The sequence below is a fragment of the Saccopteryx leptura genome, chromosome 4 (genome assembly GCF_036850995.1).
Source record: "Saccopteryx leptura isolate mSacLep1 chromosome 4, mSacLep1_pri_phased_curated, whole genome shotgun sequence".
Taxonomy (NCBI): Eukaryota; Metazoa; Chordata; class Mammalia; order Chiroptera; family Emballonuridae; genus Saccopteryx; species Saccopteryx leptura.
Genome location: NC_089506.1, coordinates 7,004,975 through 7,026,209, shown reverse-complemented (window position 1 = coordinate 7,026,209; position 21,235 = coordinate 7,004,975). Strand labels below are relative to the sequence as shown.

General features: G+C 50.4%; 1 protein-coding gene across 1 annotated transcript; it reads right to left on the bottom strand.

Annotated features, from left to right (window-relative positions):
* Positions 1-10,582: 10,582 nt before the first annotated feature.
* On the bottom strand, positions 10,583-20,667 carry SPCS3 (signal peptidase complex subunit 3). The gene is made up of 5 exons (XM_066380115.1): positions 20,373-20,667; positions 18,379-18,452; positions 16,083-16,159; positions 12,912-13,027; positions 10,583-11,977 (listed from the first exon to the last, which is right to left on the bottom strand). The coding sequence occupies exons 1-5, from the start codon at positions 20,513-20,515 to the stop codon at positions 11,845-11,847; spliced, it is 543 nt and encodes a 180-aa protein (XP_066236212.1). The 5' UTR covers positions 20,516-20,667; the 3' UTR covers positions 10,583-11,844.
* Between the last annotated feature and the right edge of the window lie 568 nt (positions 20,668-21,235).

The following is a 21,235-nucleotide window of genomic DNA, read 5'->3' as shown; positions in this document are numbered from 1 at the left end:
ATACCTACATATAAATCACTCATTAACTCAGTTATTAGCAATTGCTCTTAATTTATAGTTCTTGTCTCTCTATTTCTGCTGCTGTCTCTCCACAGCTGTCAGGCATGAAGCCCTGGGCACGGCTTACTTTTTTGCAGACGACACTGAACCGAACCCCGATGTCCCCACTGCTCCCCGCCTGGCTGTGCGGCTGCTTCCGGAGGTCTCGGGGTTCCCTGGCTCACGCGCACCTGCTTCCGGAGGTGTCAGGTTCCCTGGCTCACGCGCACCTGCTTCTGGAGGTCTCAGGTTCCCTGGCTCACGCGCACCTGCTTCTGGAGGTCTCAGGTTCCCTGGCTCACGCGCACCTGCTCCCATGCGGTTCCCTTCGCTGCTGCAAAGATGGTTCCTCTCCCACGGGGTCCTCTCAGCGCCTGTGAGTAGCGGCTCAGACGAAGACAGTGGGGGACGATATCTGGCTTGTTGACAAAGTGCCACCAGAAAGAACAAACAGGAACAGACAGAAGAAGAACAAACAGTTCCCTCCAGGAACAAACAGATTTGTCCTAACCCTCTGACAGCAGCCACAGTCGGGGCGGGTGCTGGGGAGGGGCAGGCGCGGAGAGCTGATGACTGCACTGTTCTCCCTGCACCGGTGACAAGCAGCCCTCCCACTCCCCGGGGGAAGGGGAGGGGGTCTGAAAGGCTGGCCTGATGACTCGCTGCTCCTCCTTTAAAAAAAAAACCAAACCCTTTTCCAGCCCAGGGCCCCCAGCATCCTGGAAGCCTGTGCTGACATTGCGCCTCCAGGAGCCTGGGCCAGGGGCTCTCATGTCAAAACGCAGAGCCCCCGCCCTGCTCGTGGGCCCTCTGGGATCGCGAGTAAACAGGAAATCTACCACCAAGCCACCGAACTGTTAAGATGGTGTGTATGTGCTGTACAACCCAGCCAAGTTCTGTGGACACCGAAGATGAGTTCAGGGTAAGAGAAATAAATACACTCACCTGTGCCAAGACCAAGGTGGCCCCAGAGGTGAGCGCAGGTGAGAAAGGATGACCCTGTCTCTCCCGCGGGGGAATGCCCGCTACTCCCGAGGATGCCGTGTGTGTGTGTGTGTGTGTGTGTGTGTGTGTGTGTGTGTGTGTGTGTGTCTGTGTGTGTGTGTGTGTGTGACAGAGAGAGAGAGAGAGAGAGAGAGAGAGAGAGAGACCTGGAGACTCACTACACCTCAACTGGACGGAGGCCCCAGCGCCCGCGAACTCACAGCCCCTCTGACCACGGGTCCCCCCTCGCTGAGTCATGTGTGTGTCACCATCGTCCTGCTCGAGACGAAGCCAGAGTGGCAGCCGCAGGTCGGAGCACCTCGCCCCGTGGGCCCCGCCGGGGGGACGGGCCAGGGCTGCTGTGCAGGGTCTCAGGGGCCTGTCTTGTTTCCCGTGGGGGACAGGGCGCACCCCCCGGGAAGGGACACTGTGAGGTGGCTGAGCTGAGCCTGAGCAGGAACGCACACACCGACCCGGGACCGGGCGGCCGGCCCCCAGCTGTCACCGCCCCTGGCCGATGGTCAATGGCTTCAACATCCCGGGAGAACAGAAGCTCCTGGGACCACCTCCCAGCAACACCCTCAGCATGGGCCAGCAGCACACCTGTGGACAAACCGAAGCTGTGAGTGTGACCACTGTCCATCAGTCCTTCGTCCAAGGACCGTCTGACTGACCCCTGGACTTGAGAAAGACGGGAACAGCAAGAATAAGGGCGAGTGAAGGAAATGGTGAAGTTGGTAAGGAAATTGAAACAGGTATTTGTGGTGGGAACATGGTGAGCATGATGCCAAGTGTGTGATATCAAATGAAAATCAAAACAAAAGGCCCGAGCCGCTGGACACCGGCAGCCCGCCGGTCACAAGCAGGTGGCGATGGTAGCGTGCTCTGAGGTCCCGGGGCTGGGAAGGCATCGGGGTCGGAGACGGAAACCCCAGCCCTACTGGAGGGGCCATGCTCAACACTGCGCATGCTTGAGCGTTCGTTTAAGGATCCTTAACTTAAAATTTTGTTAGCGATGCCTGGTAGTAATGGTTCAAGGTTTACACCAAGTTTAAAACGAAAACCAATGAATTGAAAATAACGAAGGTAAATAAGAGGACTCCATCAACTAAAAATAAAACAAGAGAAAATAAAGCATAGCAATAGATGATTGGATATGAAGTACAAAGAGGGGAGAACCTGTCCAAATAAAGCGATATTCGTGATAACCACCAATTAAGATAGAGATCATCAGATTTGATTTTTGCTTTCTTTTAAATCCAATTCTGTTTTATTAAAAGAGATGTCCCTACGCTGGGGATGGCTCCATGGCCTCAACCTCAGGTGCTAAAATAGCTCAGTTGCCGAGCAACAGAGCAGCCACCCAGCCAGGCAGAGCATCGCTTGTTAGGGGCTTGCCTGGTGGATCCCAGTGGGGGCACATGTGGGAGTCTGTCTCTGCCTCCCCACCTTTCAATAAATAAGATAAATAAATAAGTAAACAAAATACATAAATAAAATAAAAGAGATGTCCTTAAAACAAGGGCGACAGGATAAAATTAAAATAATAAAGCAAACTGCCTGACCTGTGGTGGCGCAGTGGATAAAGCGTTGACCTGGAATGCTGAGGTCGCCGGTTCAAAACCCTGGGCCTGCCTGGTCAAGGCACATATGGGAGTTGATGTTTCCTGCTCCTCCCCCCTTTCTCTCTCTCTCTCTCTCTCTCTCTCTCTCTCTCTCTCCTCTAAAATGAATAAATAAAAAAATAAAAATAATAATAAAAAAATAATAATAATAAAGCGAACTATATATCCTTCAGGGTCACACTACCCACTCTGTTAGTTTGTAGTTCAGATTGCCTAGACAATACGTTTTTTTATACTGTTAGTGGGTTTGTTTTACGTGATTTTCAGTGACTTTTTAAAATGTACTTGTCATGTTTCACTGAGAGGGGATTTATTGGCAATGTGCACACAAAAGTAATGACTGTTTGGTTATTGTTAGACTTGTTCTTAAAAGATTTATAATATTTTTCATGACACTGATTTTCAAGACTAGCCTCAGTTTATGAAATTAGATATTGCTTTCTATTAACTTGACACCTCAGAGCTGTTAGCAATTTTTATATGAGGCAAAACTAAATGAACTAAGTGTGTGTTATGGGTAATTTTTCTTTATGCTTTTCAATATTGTGACTTGTAGACATTAGTGTACACAATATTATACTGGTTTTCAACCCTTTCATCTCATGGCATGCATAAACTGACTACTAAAATTCTGCAGCACAGGAAAAAATGTTATATTTTTTTGCCAATCTGACCAAAAATTTTTGGCATAATTTCTATTTATTCACACTGGATGGCTACTGTTGTGTTAGCTGTTGTCAATTTTTTTATTTGACAATCTAAGGGAAAAGAGGTCAGTGCCCTTGACTCGAGTATTGCATCTGCTCTATAGCATTAAATGCTCTCTTTTTTTAATGAAATGCTTTTTGTGGACAGACAGAGAGAGAGTCAGAGAGAGGGACAGATAGGGTCAGACAGGAAGGGAGAGAGAAGCATCAAATACTCTTACTTGCTTTCCCTATTTATACCACCAGAGGGCATCAAAGCACCAGTAATCAGCAAAAAATAAGAATTTGAGAAAAAGACAACAGTGATGATTATGTCATTTTTTTCATGGCTTTTCACAAGTAAGCATCCGGCCAAGGTGGTGAAGTTAAACACCAGGACATCAAGATGGGTCCGCACCGGGCACAGCGCCCTGCCGATGGCTCTTCGTGACATGGTTTGGCACTAAAACTTTTTATTGTAAAAAAATAATAATTGTTTTAAGTCTGAAAACTAGAAAAATTGCATTGATGAAATGCCTTCCCTCCGTGGTGCTTTCACAGCTTACACTGAATGAAAGCTATTTCACTGACGTGGAAAGTTCTGTGACGTCTCACCAAACGATTCACGAGGACAGCACTGCCGGACGGCTCACAGCGTCTCTACCAGTGTTTGCTCAGCTGGCTGGGCCCAGGCTTCTACTGACACATTCCTTCAGCATGTGATTTCCAGCCAGCCACGCTGTCGGACCCCTTTAGCTCACCGGATAACGTGGTAGGCCTCCGTCAAATACGGAAAGGTGAGTAAGGGGGTGGACGGACGACACACAGTGAGTGAGTACATGTCCCGGTCGTGGGGAGGCATGGCCTTCGGGGTCACTAGACCCGTGACTCAAGGTCAGAGCGCCTGAGGGCCGGGCCCACAGCTCAATGCCCTGACCAGCTGGCTCTCCATACCCGCACTACACCTGAGCCCGGTCCCCGGGAGGCTCTGAGGACTGCCCGCCTGGCCTCGGGGTCCCGTGCGACGATCGCTCTCCCCCTGGCAGCCTTTCTGGTACTACCCTTTTTGTCACCTCCTTCTGGTACCACCTTGCCCCCAAACGCTCCTTATGCCCCTTCCCACGGCACTGACAAAATCACGACCCGAGACACGGTGACACTGTGGTCGGATGTCCCCCCGCCCCCACCAGGGATTGTTTGCTCTGCTCTGGTCACAGCTCCGTCCCCACTAACTAGAACAGCGAGTGCCTGGCCCCCACACACAGTCAATGTTTGCAGAACAACAGGGAGCCCCGATGTTGTGACGGATCATGTTTGTTACATGACGTGTTGTTCCATTCTTAACTCCTTGCTTCCTGTTACGGTCTCAACTTTTTTTTTTTTCCACGCCAGAGCTTTAGTGGGGAGGAGGGTAAGTGTCACTGACTGCCCTTAGAATTCTTCACAGACCACAGGAGGGGTCCTAAAGGCAGTGCAGCCCACTCCCCACTTTGCAATGCAGAAGTGTGTGTGTGTGTGTGTGTGTGTGTGTGTGTGTGTGTGTGTAACGCGTGGCAACAAGAACTTTAAAGGATGCTGCAGAGTAGAAAGTTAGATGGCAGAATGACTTCAGGAGCCACCAGGAGCCTTGGAGGAGGTAACGCGGGTGAAAGACGAGGAGACAACATTCTGGGAAGGGGTGCGAGTGCCTTGCAGCGGCCACAGGAAGCCGCCTGGCCAGTGGGACGAGGGCAGCTGGCGCTGGTGCCAGGGCGTGTGTATCACAGGAAGTCTGCTTCCAGGAAGACACATCCTGCTCATGCCCTGTGCGTGGGAGCCACGCGGCCTCAGCAGTCCTGGTGGCCCCGCTGTGGGAAAAGACCTGCTCGTGTCCGAGACCGACCCCGGGGGACTCTTCCCAGTCCAAGTGACACAGACAACCCTCGTCCGACCCGGGGGACTCTTCCCAGTCCAGTGACACAGACAACCCTCGTCCGACCCCAGGGGACTCTTCCCAGTCCAAGTGACACAGACAGCCCTCATCTGACCCTGGGGGACTCTTCCCAGTCCAAGTGACACACACAGACAACCCTTGTCCGACCCCGGGGGACTCTTCCTAGTCCAAGTGACACACACAGCCCTCGTCCGACCCCAGGGGACTCTTCCCAGTCCAAGTGACACAGACAACCCTCGTTGACCCCGGGGAACTCTTCCCAGTCCAAGTGACACACACAGCCCTTGTCCGACCCCGGGGAACCCTTCCCAGTCCAAGTGACACAGACAACCCTCGTCCGACCCCGGGGGACTCTTCCCAGTCCAAGTGACACAGACAGCCCTCGTCCGACCCCGGGGGACTCTTCCCAGTCCAAGTGACACAGACAACCCTCGTCCGACCCCGGGGGACTCTTCCCAGTCCAAGTGACACAGATAGACAACCCTCGTCCGACCCGGGGGAACTCTTCCCGGTCCAAGTGACACAGACAACCCTCGTCCGACCCCGGGGAACTCTTCCCAGTCCAAGTGACACAGACAACCCTTGTCCACATTGGCACCAGCTCTGGGCAGCGTTCCCCAAGAGCTACTTTGCATGTCTGTGTTGCATCGAGTGATATAAACAGCAACCAGGAAGAATAGATCAAGATAAAACTGGTATCCTTTCCGTGAAACCAAGTCCTAGAGTGACTACTAGGCTAGAAAGGGTACTTGTCAGGTAACTCGTGCCCGAGAGGTGGTTACAAACCCCAACTCCTAAAACCTAACGTGCTCAACCTCAGAAAATCCTTTCTGCCTTCATACTACGGACGAAATATAGAACAACTACAGAAAACATTCACAATAATCAGCAGGTTACCCCCCCACCCCATGCGGCGGGGGCGGCAGGCAGAGCTGGTGAGCACGAGGCAAGGGTGACAGGTGCCCGGCCGTGCAGGACTCTGCTCCTGGCTGGTCACACAGTGCCCACCCAGTGAAGATTCTCCCCCCTGGGGTCCTCGAGTCTCTGCAGGGCCACACCCCTCGGTCTCACCAGGAACAGGCCTGGGCCCCAAGCGGAGGCGGTTCCCAGTCCCCGCTAGTCTCTGCAGAGCAGGCCTATGCGGGGGCGGGGGAGGCTTAAAGCAGCCGCAGAGGCCGCAGCAATGGGACGAGCCCTGACTTCCCAAATACATCTGAGATGCCCACACAACTTAAGGTCCTCTAACAGGATACAACTCCCTCTCAGTGCAGGGTGCCTATGTGTGGGGTCCCTCGGGGCATCTCAGAAGCCTGCTGGCCACCCCCTGTCCTAGCTCACCAGCAGGGGCTGGGGATGTGGGGCCCAGAAGCACCAGCCTTCAGGAGTGGAGGCTCTCTCGTCCCCAACACCAACGACTGATCAACTTTGTCACCTCCCAGAGGCCGGCTTGCTACCATACTGGACACACCAATGGGATGTAAGAATTACACTTATTCTAACAAGAAAACACCTGCTTCTCTCCGGTGGGAAGGAGAGGCCCGGCTGGGAAGCCACGTCAAGCTGGAAGTCGGCTCAGACAGACCAGGGCACCCCGGCCGAAGTGATGCTCTTCCTTTCTGCAGGTGACACGCTGACCGGGAGACCCACTGAGCCCGGAACTCCTGCTGTGACGTACCGTCTGGAGAGACAGGGACAAAGGAGGACAAGAGGTCGTGTCTGCGGACCGAGTTCTGACACAGGGTTTCCCAAGTTGGGAGAAAAACACAAAGGCAAAATTTAGCTGACCTTTAATATTGATCCAGGTTAAACACACTTAGGAAAGAAAAAAAACCCTACGCTCTAAACTCAACTGATTTGGGGTTCTTTTGAAGGAATATTTTTATTCTGAGTGCACTGGTAGAAGTTCAGCCTCTTCTGAGAAACTCCTGTCTCTTCTGAGAGAAATAAAGAGGACAAGAAGAGTATCTGTCACTCAGCACCTGGCGTCCCGCCCGAAGAGCCAGGAATGACAGTGGCTGGGCGGCCTCGGCGAACCTGACTTCCTCCAGCGGAGTCAGGCTGCGCCCTTGCACCATCTCTTCAGGAGCCAGACAGGCATCCTGGGGGGGGGGGGGGGGGGTTAAGTCTGCATTGTGGTTTTCTAGTGTATTTGAAAGTAGGCGATTTGCACAGCACTCTTCCCACCCAGTCACCACCCCTGGGCTCTGCTGTCCACAGCAGCGGGGTCCAGGTCAGAACCAGAGGCTGGAAGGGGAGGAGAAGACAGAGCTGTGGGCAGCTCTCAGGAAGGGAGAGAGACTGTCCCCGCGGGGTGGTCCCCTCGGACAGCCAGGGACGCTGTGTGCTGTCCTGTTCATCGGGTGCCTGTTCTCTGTGCGCGCAGCGTGCCAGGCGCTGGGGAAGGCGCGTGGGGAAGAAGGCGCGCTGGGGAAGAAGGCGCGCTGGGGAAGAAGGCGCGCGGGTCCGCAGCTGCCGCAGAGCGCGGACCGTCTAGCGCGGGTGCCCGTCTCCAGAGGGATGTCAGGCGTCATTAACCTCCCCGCCCAACCCGCAGAAGAATTTAAAAAGTGAGAAAGAAAAAGAGAAACACGTTCAGGGGACTTGACCTCACCCTTTCCATTTAGCTCAGAAGCAGCCTCACATAAAAGGCGTAAACCTGAGAAGCTTTCAGAATGCATCCTTCTACTCACAAAACTCATTTTCGTTAGAAAAGAATGCTATTATTCCAATTAAAATCCTCATATATTCAGTGTTTTTATGAGTTTTTTTTTTTCTTAACCAAGCTGTATTTGTGAAGTAAACAATTTCCTAAATTGCATCAAAACAGGCCACCACTTGGTGAAGCAGGTCCCTAAACCATTGGGGTCACATAACACGCGCACAGCCTCTGGGGAAGCAAGGACAGCTTCGGACACGGACAGGGGCTTGTGGGCTAGCCAAGCTCAGAGCTCATGGTATCACACAGCCCTCTCGTGTCTGCTCCGTGTATTATAAAGTAACACCTCCTCCCACCTGCACCCCCAAGACCCAAGTCTCAGATCACCATGCTTTAGACAGAAGAGTGGGAAAAAGTTCATTATAACCTTATAGCCCACCTCCTAGAGCAGGGGTCGGGAACCTATGGCTTGTGAGCCAGATGTGGCTCTTTTGATGGCTGCATCTGGCTCGCAGACAAATCTTTTTTGTTGTTTTTTTTTTGTATTTTTCTGAAGTTGGAAATAGGGAGGCAGTCAGACAGACTCCCGCATGCGCCCGACCGAGATCCACCCGGCATGCCCACGCTGCCCATCCAGGGCATCGCTTTGTTGCAACCAGAGCCATTCTAGCACCTGAGGCAGAGGCCACAGAGCCATCCTCAGCGCCTGGGCCAACTTTTGCTCCAATGGATCCTTGGCTGCGGGAGGGGAAGAGAGAGACAAAGAGGAAGGAGAGGGGGAGGGGTGGAGAAGCAGATGGGCACTTCTCCTGTGTGCCCTGGCCGGGAATCAAACCCGGGACTCCTGTACACCAGGCTGATGCTCTACCACAGCCAACCAGCCAGGGCCGCAGACAAATCTTTAATAAAAAAAATAATAACACTAAAAATATAAAACATACTCATGTATTACAATCCATTCATTTCCTACAGCTCATGTTCATGGTTGTGGGTGGCTGGAGCCAATCACAGCGGTCCTCCAGGACAACAGCAAATTTTTATTGGATAATGCGTAACATACACGGGTCGTTGTATGGCTCTCACGGAATTACATTTTAAAATATGAGGCCTTCATGGCTCTCTCAGCCAAAAAGGTTCCTGACCTCTGTGCTAGAGCTACTACTTGGCTCTTACCCACCAGACAACTATCAAATGATTCCAAGCAACAAAATTCAAAATCACCCACTTTAGCGTTACACCCTAAGGAATTTCTGAAGGTTTGTCATTTTCCTTTACGCATAGAGACTAGATGTAATCGATTGGGGGAATAAAAATAGACTGCACTAGCTCCTTGTTTAGGCTACACTGCTAGAAAAGGGGTGAGCCCTCCATGTCAACATTTACTCACATTGAACCAGAACTTTAGGTTAAGTGTCTTGCAAGTATTCGCTTTTGCCAGAATCACTTCTGGGCTCACAGTTCTAATCCCACTTAGGTTTCTGTAAGTTTGAAGACTTGGGTCTTTGTGGAGATGTTATCAGGGTTTATAAAACAGTGATGCTCAGCTAGATAAGGTTATCAGAGTGAATACAAATCTTTTTTTGTTCGTTTGATGTAGATTCATAGAAAAGGAACAAAGCTGACACACCCAAGAGTGAGTTCCTGAGAGGGAGGTTTCCCGTCCCGAGTGGGGAAGCACCTTGTCCTGAGCAGAAACACAGTGTAGCTATCTGTCAGGCTAGCGGGGCGAATAGAACCCTCGTCCTCACCCAATCCCAAACCAATGATAGCGCAAGTGGATTTCAACATTCACCTCCACCTCCAGTGACAGCCCCCTCGCCCAAGTCTGCCTGAGCTGTGAACCCAGCACTCGCCCGGCCGCGACGGCAGGCTTGCTGTGCACCTTCCTCGATGACACCACGCCTAGTGTGTAGGCTTTGATGCCTGCAGATGTGAGGTTTCCACACCCACCCGTAAGAACCACATGGAGTCAACGCCCGGGTGTACGCCTCACAGAACTCAAGTCGGGTCACCGTGAATTACCACATGGAGTCAACGCCCAGGTGTACACCTCACAGAACTCAAGTCGAGTCACTGTGAATTACCACATGGAGTCAAGTCCCGGGTGTACACCTCACAGAACTCAAGTCGTCACTGTGAATCAGATGTCCCCTCTCCCCTCCCTGGCTTCACATGACTACAGTGCTCTCGTGCTTGAACTCTCTGCTGACGAGACACAACAAAGTTGTAGACCTGTGTGGTGTGAGAGCACCACTACTGAAGTTAACTAGTCCAACTGTCACTTTTCAGATAAAGAAACTGGGACCCTGGAAAGTTTAATGAGAAGCTGGGAGCCAAACACAGTCCAGGACTCATGATATTACACCTGACTTTTCCCACGGACACAAGCTCCTACATACAAATTAACTCAAACTGTGTAAATCAGAGTAATTAAGTGGTGCTGCCTTTCATGAAATAAACATAGCAAATGAGAGAGAGCTATTGACGTGAACTAACCTCAGGACACACCAGCCCTTCCCAGTGACTGCTGGCGGTGACAGCTGGCCGTGGGCAGTGCTGGCTCTTGCTCTATGGGGGACTGGTTTGTAGCTGCTGCTTTAGCGGATGGCTACTGGTCCGCTCCAGACACAAGTCACGTTAAATACGACCACATCGCCAATTCTGTTTCATCATGTGTTTAATCTCCAAATGACTTTTACACATATCTGGAGTTTTATACTGTTAACATAAGTAAAATTAATTCACGCAGAGGACGGAGGTGAGCTGTGACCTCCAGAAAGGGGTTGGGAGCTTGGGAATTAGTCACCGCCACCGAGGACGGAAAACCTCCCGGGGAGTGGGACAAAGCGTGTCCAGGGTAACAAAACACACCATGAAAACTACCCGTGAACTGATTAGTCTGTGGTCTGAGTTCAAGTTTTCACCCCTCTCCTTGCTGGTTATGGACCTGCAAGCAGTTCGGTCGGCTGCTGGGCTTGTTTCATCTGCAGAGCTAACATGTGCACGACTCACCTCATTAGCCTCCTGAAGAGAACTGGCAGTAAACGATACGGGAGTACTGCACATGGGAGAGTGCACCAACAAATAGTATGATGACCCCAGTAGTTACTAAAGTGTGGACCTACAGAAGAATGTAAATAGTGACCACTCAGTGGGACTAGGCATGCTCACGAGAACAAAGCTCCCTCGGGGGACCATGCAGACAACAGCAGCTGTCGCCGGCAGTGCTGAAAACCACACGCAGATGACAAAGGGCCGTGTTTACGACAGCACTGAAGACACACTCGGCGGTGTGAGACCTGAAATAAGTTAGAATGATCACAGCACACCCAGAGGTAATCAGTCCCCACGTGGAGGGAGCTGCTAGTCACCTACGAGAACAAGCAGCACGGGCCTAGGACACCTGGAATAAAACCCCATCACTCTGGGCTATCTGTCACCCAGGCTTCTCACAAATACTCCTGTCCACGTTTCCAGTCCTCAGACACACCATGAGAGAGGGACAAGACAGCGCCTCCTCCTAATCACATCTAGTGTGAGCCCGGACGCAAGGCCTGACACAGAGCTCTTGTAAGCCCGCCGGCAGTAACAACGTCAGCCACCCTCACGCACACTGTGTGTTCCATTCGGGATCGTGGAAACACCGGGGACCCTTCAAACAGAAACCGTTCACAGATCCTGGCGTACGGCTTTCTTATTCTCTCACACTCCACTCTGGTGGCCTTCCTTTTCTCTTTGTTTTGACTTCAAAATTAAGTGTAGGTAGCACGTCAACTCCTCCATTCAACCATGCCTTTTGATGTTAGTTCTCATACAAAAAAAATTAAGTTAACAACCAAAAACAAATGAAGATGCAGGGGGGACATAACTGAGATACAATTCATTAAGTATAAAAATATGCTGTTTCAAATTCAGAATAATTTAATAACTCTTCATTATTTCATATGTATCCGGAAACGGAACAGACACGTGTCCTGATCCTGTCACAAGAGGTAGAATTCCAGCATTTGGTACAACGTTCCAAGACAGGGTTAAAGTGACATTCCTGTTTCCCCTGTAAAAAGATACAATAAACAGATGTTAGCAGAAACATGTATAGTTCAATAAAAACATTTTACTTAAAGCAGCGAGGTGTCAAAAGGTCTAGTTACAAGCAACTCTTCCTAACTGGCACCCTAACCCTCAGAGTGTTCTCAAGTCCTGGAGGGCAGAACACTGGCGACCCGCAGGGTCTGCGCAGGCGCCCACGAGCCCTGGGCTCCCCGACCGCAGCTCACAGACCCCAGGGAGCGCATGCGCAGACCCGAGCGGGACTCAGGAGACTGCCGGAGCCCCAGCGCTCCCACCACCTAGCCGGCAGGCCTGGGCCAACCTGATCGCAGTGGAAGAGCCAAAAATGTCCGGGAGATGGCTCATGTTGTGCAAGAAGGAAACTGAGGCTCGGAGAAGCTGAGGGGACCAGACCCAGAACCAGAAACCTCAGAATCAACTGGGCCAGTGTGGTACTTGCTCGCGGAGGTCCCCCTGGGTAGTTCCTCTTCCAGCCCACAGGAAGGCCGTGCCAGACGCCCCGACGTGGCGGTCACCCCGCACACAGCCGGGGCACGTGGGGCTCGCTGCAGCCGGGCGGCCATTCCCACCCGTCTGCCAGCCCACAGGAAGGCCGTGCCAGACGCCCCGACGTGGCGGTCACCCCGCACACAGCCGGGGGTGCGTGGGGCTCGCTGCAGCCGGGCGGCCATTCCCACCCGTCTGCCAGCCCACAGGAAGGCCGTGCCAGACGCCCCGACGTGGCGGTCACCCCGCACACAGCCGGGGGCGCGTGGGGCTCGCTGCAGCCGGGCGGCCATTCCCACCCGTCTGCCAGCCCACACCTGCTTCTCTCTCAATCTCCCTGTTTACCCGCTAATGTTTATCTTTCAAAATACATCTCTTTTCCCCTCACATTTCATTAAATGTAAAAACAAAAAAGACAAAGAATTGCTCACTTGAGACCATTTCCATCGTCAAAGAAAAAATATTTTGTTTTCATATCTTTCAAGAGCAGCTTCGGATTATCACCTCGCAGAACAATCTTGTCCCAAAGGACAACTTGGTTCAGGGCCTACATTAAAATGAAAATTAATTAGATCACCTCGTCAGAAATAGCATCGTTATCACTTCAAAATCAAGTATTGGTACGCAAAGAGTTTACTGTCAATGCCCCCAGCTCTGGGGGACTGCTGCCATCTGCAAGCATACAGAATGGTAACAACTGCTGGAGAAGGTGCAAGGGGGCATCAACCTTTTCCTGGGTAAAAGAAAGATATTCCTCGAAAGGAAATCATTCCCTCTGCTAAGGCAATTGGATTGTTTAGGGTCCTTCAGAGCTTCACACAGGGTTTTACCCTGTGTGCTCTGAAGAGTCAGGCCCTGGGAGAGACAGAAGGGACTAGAATCCCTGGACAGGAAGAATTCCCCAGTCACTTTCTTCTGTAAATTTCTGAGACTCTGACTTAGTACAGAACCTGAATGGAGCCAGAGACAGGTCCATAGCGCTGCTAACACAGGTCACTACTATCAGATTATGTCATGACAATTTATGTAGCTCCAAGGTTTTTAATTACCAAGGAATCCCATCAGTTTCATTACGGCAAAATTCTAGAAGTTAGACAACTTTTAAGCTACTGTTATAACACAACATAAACAAACTGTTTATAAAATCAGGGGCATCAAATAAAGAGAAAACCCGTCTGTGGTCACTGTTAAATACCAAGGATAGTGTCCTTCCTCAGCTGCTGTCCGCTAGCCTGTGAGGGCATCCGCTCAGCGGGTGATGGCTAACTAAAAAGAAATGTGCGATCGTTATTCCTAAGAGAGGGCTCAAGTCATGACTGTAAAGCCTCTTTCTAACATGAAACAGGAACGTCACAATGGAGGGACACAGAATCAAGGACATGCCAAGTGAAATGACTTTTCATGTGTATGTATTTATTCACCCACACAATATTCTGTCAAATTCCAAATTATATTAACATACTAGTCACGCTGGGGTAAACCAGAATTATGAATATCATTTAGGTCTATCTGTCCCCAAGACAATGACACAGTTATTTGGGTGATTTGCTGCACTCTGTAGAATAATATGTGTGCTTCTAATTATTACTCTTATCTTCAGAACAGCTTTTCCTGGTTTAACACCTTGTTGATTCTCAAGGGCAAGGAGCAAAACTTATCCAACCCGACATTCCCAGGGCCTAACAAAATATCCGGCACAAAAGATACACTGAGTGAATGTAACGTACAATGAACCGAATGAAATGCTTAAATGACACTGAACTAAGAAACCAACAAGCAGATCAAGCCAGTCAGTCTGCATCCCTCGGAAAGGAAGACACTGCCGATGGACTGCAGAGGCTGCCCCGTTCCCAACCACCAGCTCCTCCAGTCCACGCCCACAGACAGCAACCGCCGGAGGGGGCCTCGGGGACGAACACCACAGCACCCACTTCAATACACAGAGCTCACCTTTGTACTTTAACTCACTTACCAGAATCATACACTTCCAACGCTCCGGACCTAAGATTTCTGTTTCAGCAACATTCTATATAAATATCTCAACCCTCACTCTCACTACCCTAAACGCTCGAAATCAGACTGGATTAAATATATTTCTATCACAAACTAGTATTTTAATACATTTTAATCTAATAGTTTAGCAGCTCCTAATTATAAAACTTCTGATTAAAAAGACTACCATAAGTACTCAAATTGGCAAATCCCATACAACTCCAAATCAAAAAAAAATTTCTCAAGATAGATTATTTATTAATTGTATAGGTATTACCTCGTAAGCCTATCAAAACATCTCAGCCATGTATTAAAATATATATATATATATACACATATGTAGATGGATTATAAAATGACCTCAGCAATGACTCAGAATTAGTTACTGTAACAGATTTTGCTTACATATCTCAGTTATAAGCACAGATCACAAACTGCTGGTTCAGATGTCCTGCTGTCTGTCTTTCTGATCACAGCTGTGGAGAGAAGATGTCAGCTGGAAGCCCCGCCCCTTTCCTCCTACACTGCAAGTTCAGCAACGTCCTTTCCGATTGTATCACCGGAAGTGGTCGCCAAAGGTTTTCGATCACAAATTATTTTGAACAGAAATCCCCAAATACGCTTTTATTTACAGATTATGTACACGATAAACATAACTCTTATCCCTCAATAACACCATCATCAATAGTAAGTGTGCATTTCCAACAGTCTTCTTGACTAATGTTGAATTTTCTTAGCCAACTTTTTATTAGCTCCATCTAGGTTCTCTCCCTGTCACCCTCTAAGGTGGCGAGCTGCTCGAGGGGACCGGACCGGACGTTCAGCTCCGCCCTGTTCCCGCTGACTGACCTGTGCGTGCCTGCGCCATTAGCATTACCTTCAACCTGCCAGGTCTTTGCAGGAATCTTTTCAAGCCATTTTCCCAATCTGTGAGGATTCGTTCGTTTAAAACTAAATGATGTAACACATTTAATTGGGCATCTACTGCATAACTTTGTACAACGCTGAACGAGAATGAATAAATCTACACAGAGAGCCTGGTCAACCTCTTGCCTTCCAGAATCCCTCCTCTTCTCCAGAGTATTAGCATGTTTTAGGGAGCATGTGACCAAACCCGACTTGGGAGCTGAGTATATGTCAGTCCACACAGTGTCTGAGTATTGTTTACCTTCTTTCTCTTTCAAGTTTAAATGGAGAAATACACACGTAGATCTGTGGTTCACGTATGGCACGTAAGGACATGGGAACTTGCCACACCAACCTAACACCAAGTAGGAAGGTGCACAGACTGAACAGCTGCCACTCTGCTTAGACCCATAAAAGAAAAGGGTGCTCGCTTTCCTTAGACACCTGCCGACACCTCGCAAGCGCCTGCCCTAGAGACCTTGGTGCTACGGAGCTGCCCAGACAGACAGACAGAACGACTCAGGCTCCCAAAGGAGATGATGTTTTCTTAGCGAGTCTCCTCTCCACAGGCTTGTGATTTCTACTGAAATACTCAGGTCATATATTTTGAATATTTAAAACTTGTATTTTTTCATAAAGAACAGTCTTACATATCTACTAAAATACTTCTATAGATACAGATAGATATATATACATATACTTACATTATTTTTTGTTGAATATTCTGCCGATAAATAAAGAAACAACTGCTTAACATTCCAATCAAATATATTCTCTAGATGTAAACAGATTAAGGAATATATAAATCACAAGGAGCAAACAACTTTAAAACAGGTTATTAGTTATTCTTGAATATTCATAGCGATGCCAACACAAAAACAGAGAAAAAAGAGGGCCCAGAAACACACTGAACCACCGATTTATTAAAAATATATAAAAGGCAAAAGGATTTAATATATATTTCAAGAACATACAATTCCACTTAAGTTCTAAAGTATAATGAATCATCACAATTTAAATGTAATGATGTACAAAATAAACTAGGCTCAAGAATGAAACCAAGTCTAATAAATCATGTATGTTGCTTTTGGACACATGCCAGAGGAAATCAAAATGTCTCCATCTATGAAATGCTTTGGTGGAATCCACGGCTGGCCGCCAACTGGATTGCTCCAGTTTACTAGAGTGAAATAAAAATAAAAAAAATCACCAGGATTAATTACAAGACTGGTGTCGCTAAGAAATGAATTGAGTTAATGTTTGGATTTTATTAAGAATTATATATAAACACTTAAGTCATTAAACGTGTTTACAGAGCCATAGCAACACAATCATACGTTTACACAAAGAATCACTATTTTAGAATTGAGAAGTCTACAACAGATCTTTTTAAGAACAGGTACAATTTCAAGTTTTAGCAAGAGCCTCAAGAAAATCTGACTAAACTACAATCAATGAGACTGAGTATATACACAGTTGCTGAGATACCCGGCAATTTCACTGTAATTGTCCTCACCAGTGATTTTCAACCCGTGTGTGGCAAAAAATGCTAAAACATGCAATACCGGACTACTTAGGGGTACTGCCATCTTTTCCCTTGGATTGTCAAATGAAAAAATGACAATAGTCAATATGATAGGTGTGAATGCCGTGTTGAAACCTGAATACAGTGCTCACAAAAATTAGGGGATATTTTATAGCTTCATACTCATGTTTGAAACATCCCCTAATTTTTGTTAGTGTATGTAGATCATATAACAGAATTGCATCTTACTGGTCACATCACATAGTAAAGATGTGTCCGATTGGTTAATTCTTGGCACCAGACATTCCTAAGAATATTGACATCTTATTTTTTAAAAGTCACTTGGAGCAAAAAGTGTAGGTAATTACTATTATATTTTTGGTAACTCAAAATTATACCTAATTTCTTTGTCCTATCAGCAAAAAACATATTTTTTTGATTTGCCAAAAAATTTTAATTGCTGGTCCAGACACAGAAAGTTATCACTTTCACACTAGATACAAACTGCCTCTTATCAGAGGTTTCTTTAAATGACATGAACACCTAAAAGGAGACACAATGTTTAGCACACAGGGGACTTTTCTCAGTGTGCACTCTAGTTCCTAAAACAGTGCCTAGAGAACTAATTCCTAGCCCACTTCTAAACCCAGTAATTTACAAGTTACAAAAAACCCAGTTAGAAGTAATGTCATAGTAGTAAAGGGACACATCAGGTTACCCACCAGTCCTATGATCTGCCTCAACTGTTCAACAGTTCAATCTCCACAACCAGTTTTAACCCTGGCATTTGACAAAGGCAGTGAGATCATGCTGGAAGTGGCCGAGAACAATATCACCACCATCAATCTAAGACCCTAAACTGGCCAAAGTGATAAGAGGTGACAAAAGATGGAAATTCAAGATAAAGAGAAAATAACTAAATCATTCCTATTTTAAAGTACCTCTTTTAACTGTTATGATTTCTCTGACTAGTTCTGAAAATAATTATGCAAAAAATTATAACGGCAAAATGCTAACCTGTCTTACCAATAATCATTTTGATAATGACAATGACCTTCCAAACCATAGAGAAGAAATGAAATTCACTTTTAAAAATATGTTTCTATCATAAAATATGAAGATACAGTTTGGGAGTTTGGGATATATTCCATCTAGGTAGGAAGAGCCCTGGTAACATTCTTCCTTCTGTAATTCAAATGATCTAATTTTCTCTTTCAGAAATACAGATTGAAACTCTCTTGAAGCCTCTATTTTCTTGTTTCTGTGAAGCATTTACACATAGTAACTCCTGACTCTACAAATAAGTTTTCTCCAGGTGTGAATGAGGAGGTATTAACACGCTTTACTGATGAAAACGTAGGAACAGAAACTTCCGAGGTTTTACTGATAGTCATACTGTCCCCCGAGTCACAAAACAACATGTGTATCATTATAAAAGTATAGAAAAAGCAATGGAGTATTTTCTTAAAGGATATCTGCTGTTATGTCAAAGTTAAGAAATCCCAGATCACTTCTTTCTCTAGGTCCAGTGAAGTCTTCTACATTTTTTCTAGAAGTAAAGATAAAAGTTTTAGCATCCTTCAAACACATCAGCATTCAAAATACACATCTTTCCTTATGTGACCTGAAGACAGGCCACGGTTGTGTGCTGGGGCGGGGCAGGGGTTGCAGCAATTCTACAGTGAAAATCAGGGAAACCTGGAAGTGTGAAGTCAGGATCAACTTTCTCAGTCCACACAGAAGTGGGTCTGTAGCTATTTTCAAGTACCTCAAAAGAATCCCTAACAAAACCCAGGGGAGATAAAAAACCGCTCAAAGAAAGTGTCAGTCCTGGATGTCCAGCCACTGGGAAGACCGCGTGGAAGTTACCCACGCCTAAAGGGTGGTGTGGACACCCTGGTAACACAGCCGCCGCTGTTCAGGAAGTGAGCACTTCCTATGTGTCTGTGTCAGGTCCTTCACGTGTTTTTCACCATTATCTTCAAGCCAAGAGTTCAGTAGTACTTCCACTTTAGACAAAAGGAAATTAAGGCCCAGAATGAGTTAAATGCTCAAAATTAACAAAAGCTAACAGCTGCTTGGTGTTTACTAAGCACCAAGCTTTTCAAAAGCGGCTGAGTGGGAAATAAACGTGTAGGGGTGCGGTAGCTATTAAATGACCCGCTTCTGATAAAGAAAGAAAATTAACGGTGAAGACAGAGATAACTTGTTGGAAGATGGAAAAAGATAAAGAGAACTTGCAAAAATAAAAATCCACGTATCGAAGAAAAAAGTGCTAGAGAATAAAAATTAATCAGGAAAAAAAAAAAAGAAAAACTAGGCAACGGCGACATGTCCACGTCATCCCTAAGTTCTATTTTTGGCATTCTCGCAGATCTCGGCAAACGGTTGGCGCTCACAAAATAAAAACGGCGCGGCGGCAGCGAGCGCGGATGCCGGCCGGTCCCCGCGCCCCGGGCCGCTCCCGCCAAGTTCGGGGCCGCCGCCGGGGCCACGGGGCGTAGAGAGCGGGGCGCGGGCAGCGGGGCGCAGGCAGCGGGGCGCAGAGACCGGGTCGCGGGCAGCGGGGTGCACAGACCGGGTCGCGGGCAGCGGGGACCGCGGGGAGCGGGGCGCAGGCAGCGGGGCGCACAGACCGGGTCGCGGGGAGCGGGGTGCACAGACCGGATCGCGGGCAGCGGGGACCGCGGGGAGCGGGGCGCAGGCAGCGGGGCGCACAGACCGGGTCGCGGGCAGCGGGGACCGCGGGGAGCGGGGCGCAGGCAGCGGGGCGCGGGCCCGGCGGCGGCGGCGGCGGCCGTGCTGGTGTGTGGCTCCCTCATTGGCGGGCGCGCGGGGGAAGTGAGGGACAGGAAGGAAGCGCCGACACGGAGCCCAGCAACACTCAGCCTGACAGTTTAAGAGCCAGCCCGGGAAGCCGCGGCGCGGGCCGGGCCGGGAGGGAGCCCGCGGGTGCCGGGCCGGGGCCGGGCCCCCAGCAGCCCAGCACGGCCCGGCCGTGCCCGCCCCGGCCCCCGGCCCCCTAGCCCCCGGACCCCGGCCCAGCGCCCGCCCCGGCCCCCGGCCCCCTAGCCCCCGGACCCCGGCCCAGCGCCCGCCCCAGCCCCCGGCTCCCGGCCCTTTAGCCCCCGGACTCAGGCCCTGGTCCCCGGACCCCGGCCCCTTAGCCCCCGGTCCCCGGCCCCTTAGCCCCCGGACCCCGGCCCAGCCCCCGGCTCCCGGCCCTTTAGCCCCCGGACTCAGGCCCCGGTCCCCGGCCCCTTAGCCCCCGGCCCCCGGCCCCCCAGCCCCCGGCTTCCGGCCCTTTAGCCCCCGGACTCAGGCCCCGGTCCCCGGCCCCTTAGCCCCCGGACCCCGGTCCCCTTAGCCCCCGGACCCCGGTCCCCTTAGCCCCCGGTCCCCGGCCCCTTAGCCCCCGGACCCCGGACCCCCGACCCCCGCCCCGCCGCCCCGGCCCGGCCGCACTCACAGCATGATCCGCGAGACGTGCAGCCGCACCGGGACGCTCCGGTCTTTGAAGGCGGTAGTGATGAAGCAGCCGAACGTGAGCGCCGCCATCACGCTCAGCGAGAAGGCGAACAGCGAGTTCGCCCGCGACAGCACCGTGTTCATCGCGGCCGCGTCTGCCGAGCCCTGTTCCACGCGCACGGCCGGGACCCCGTTCCGGTGGCGGATCGGCTCCCAGCGATCCGCGCCGCCTGCGCTGCGCGCGTTCCGGGGCGGGCGCGCGCCGCCGCCGCCCCGCCTCCCTTCCGGTCCTCCGCTCGGAGCGCGCGCGCGCTCGCACCCGCCTGCCGGGACACACCCACCGGGCGGCGGGACCGCGCCGAGGGACGCAGACTGGATGGTGCGCGCGCCAATCAGCGACGAGCAGTGGAGGGGCGGGGTTTGGCCACGAAGACCCGCCTCTCCCTCCGCCCGCCCTGGCGTCCCTGGCTCCCGCGACCTGGCTGGCGCACCCTCCCGTCTGGGTGCCTGTCCCCGGTGCTGTGGATCCGCCGCTTGGTGGTTTCCTGTGTTACATTAATTTGCACTTGAAACCAGGAGCCCAGCTGGTTGGGAGTGTGTCCTGACGTGTCGCGCTGGGGAGCAGCACCTTCCCCCACGCCGGCTCTTCCCTTTGTCGGATGGGTCCGAGGGTGGGGGAGGGGAGGAGCGGCCCCGCGTGCCCGAAGCCGCGGGTCGCACGGTCCGCGGCTGACCTTGCCCACTTCCTGTGACGGCGCCTTCCAAAGGCGGGCGCGGCGGTTGTAGACGATAACGGTTGACGCTATTAATTCTTAAACACGCATTTCACAGGCTGTTTCCTCTAACCGACCTCCCGGGCTCAGG

Excerpts from the sequence above, each read along its gene's own strand:
- SPCS3 (XM_066380115.1), bottom strand. The coding sequence starts at position 20,515 with ATGAACACGGTGCTGTCGCGGGCGAACTCGCTGTTCGCCTTCTCGCTG. Across the intron at positions 18,453-20,372 it reads CACGTCTCGCGGATCATGCT|AAAAAATGTAGAAGACTTCA; the intron begins GTGAGTGCGGCC and ends CTTTACTTCTAG. Across the intron at positions 13,028-16,082 it reads AATATTCAACAAAAAATAAT|GCCCTGAACCAAGTTGTCCT; the intron begins GTAAGTATATGT and ends ATTTTAATGTAG.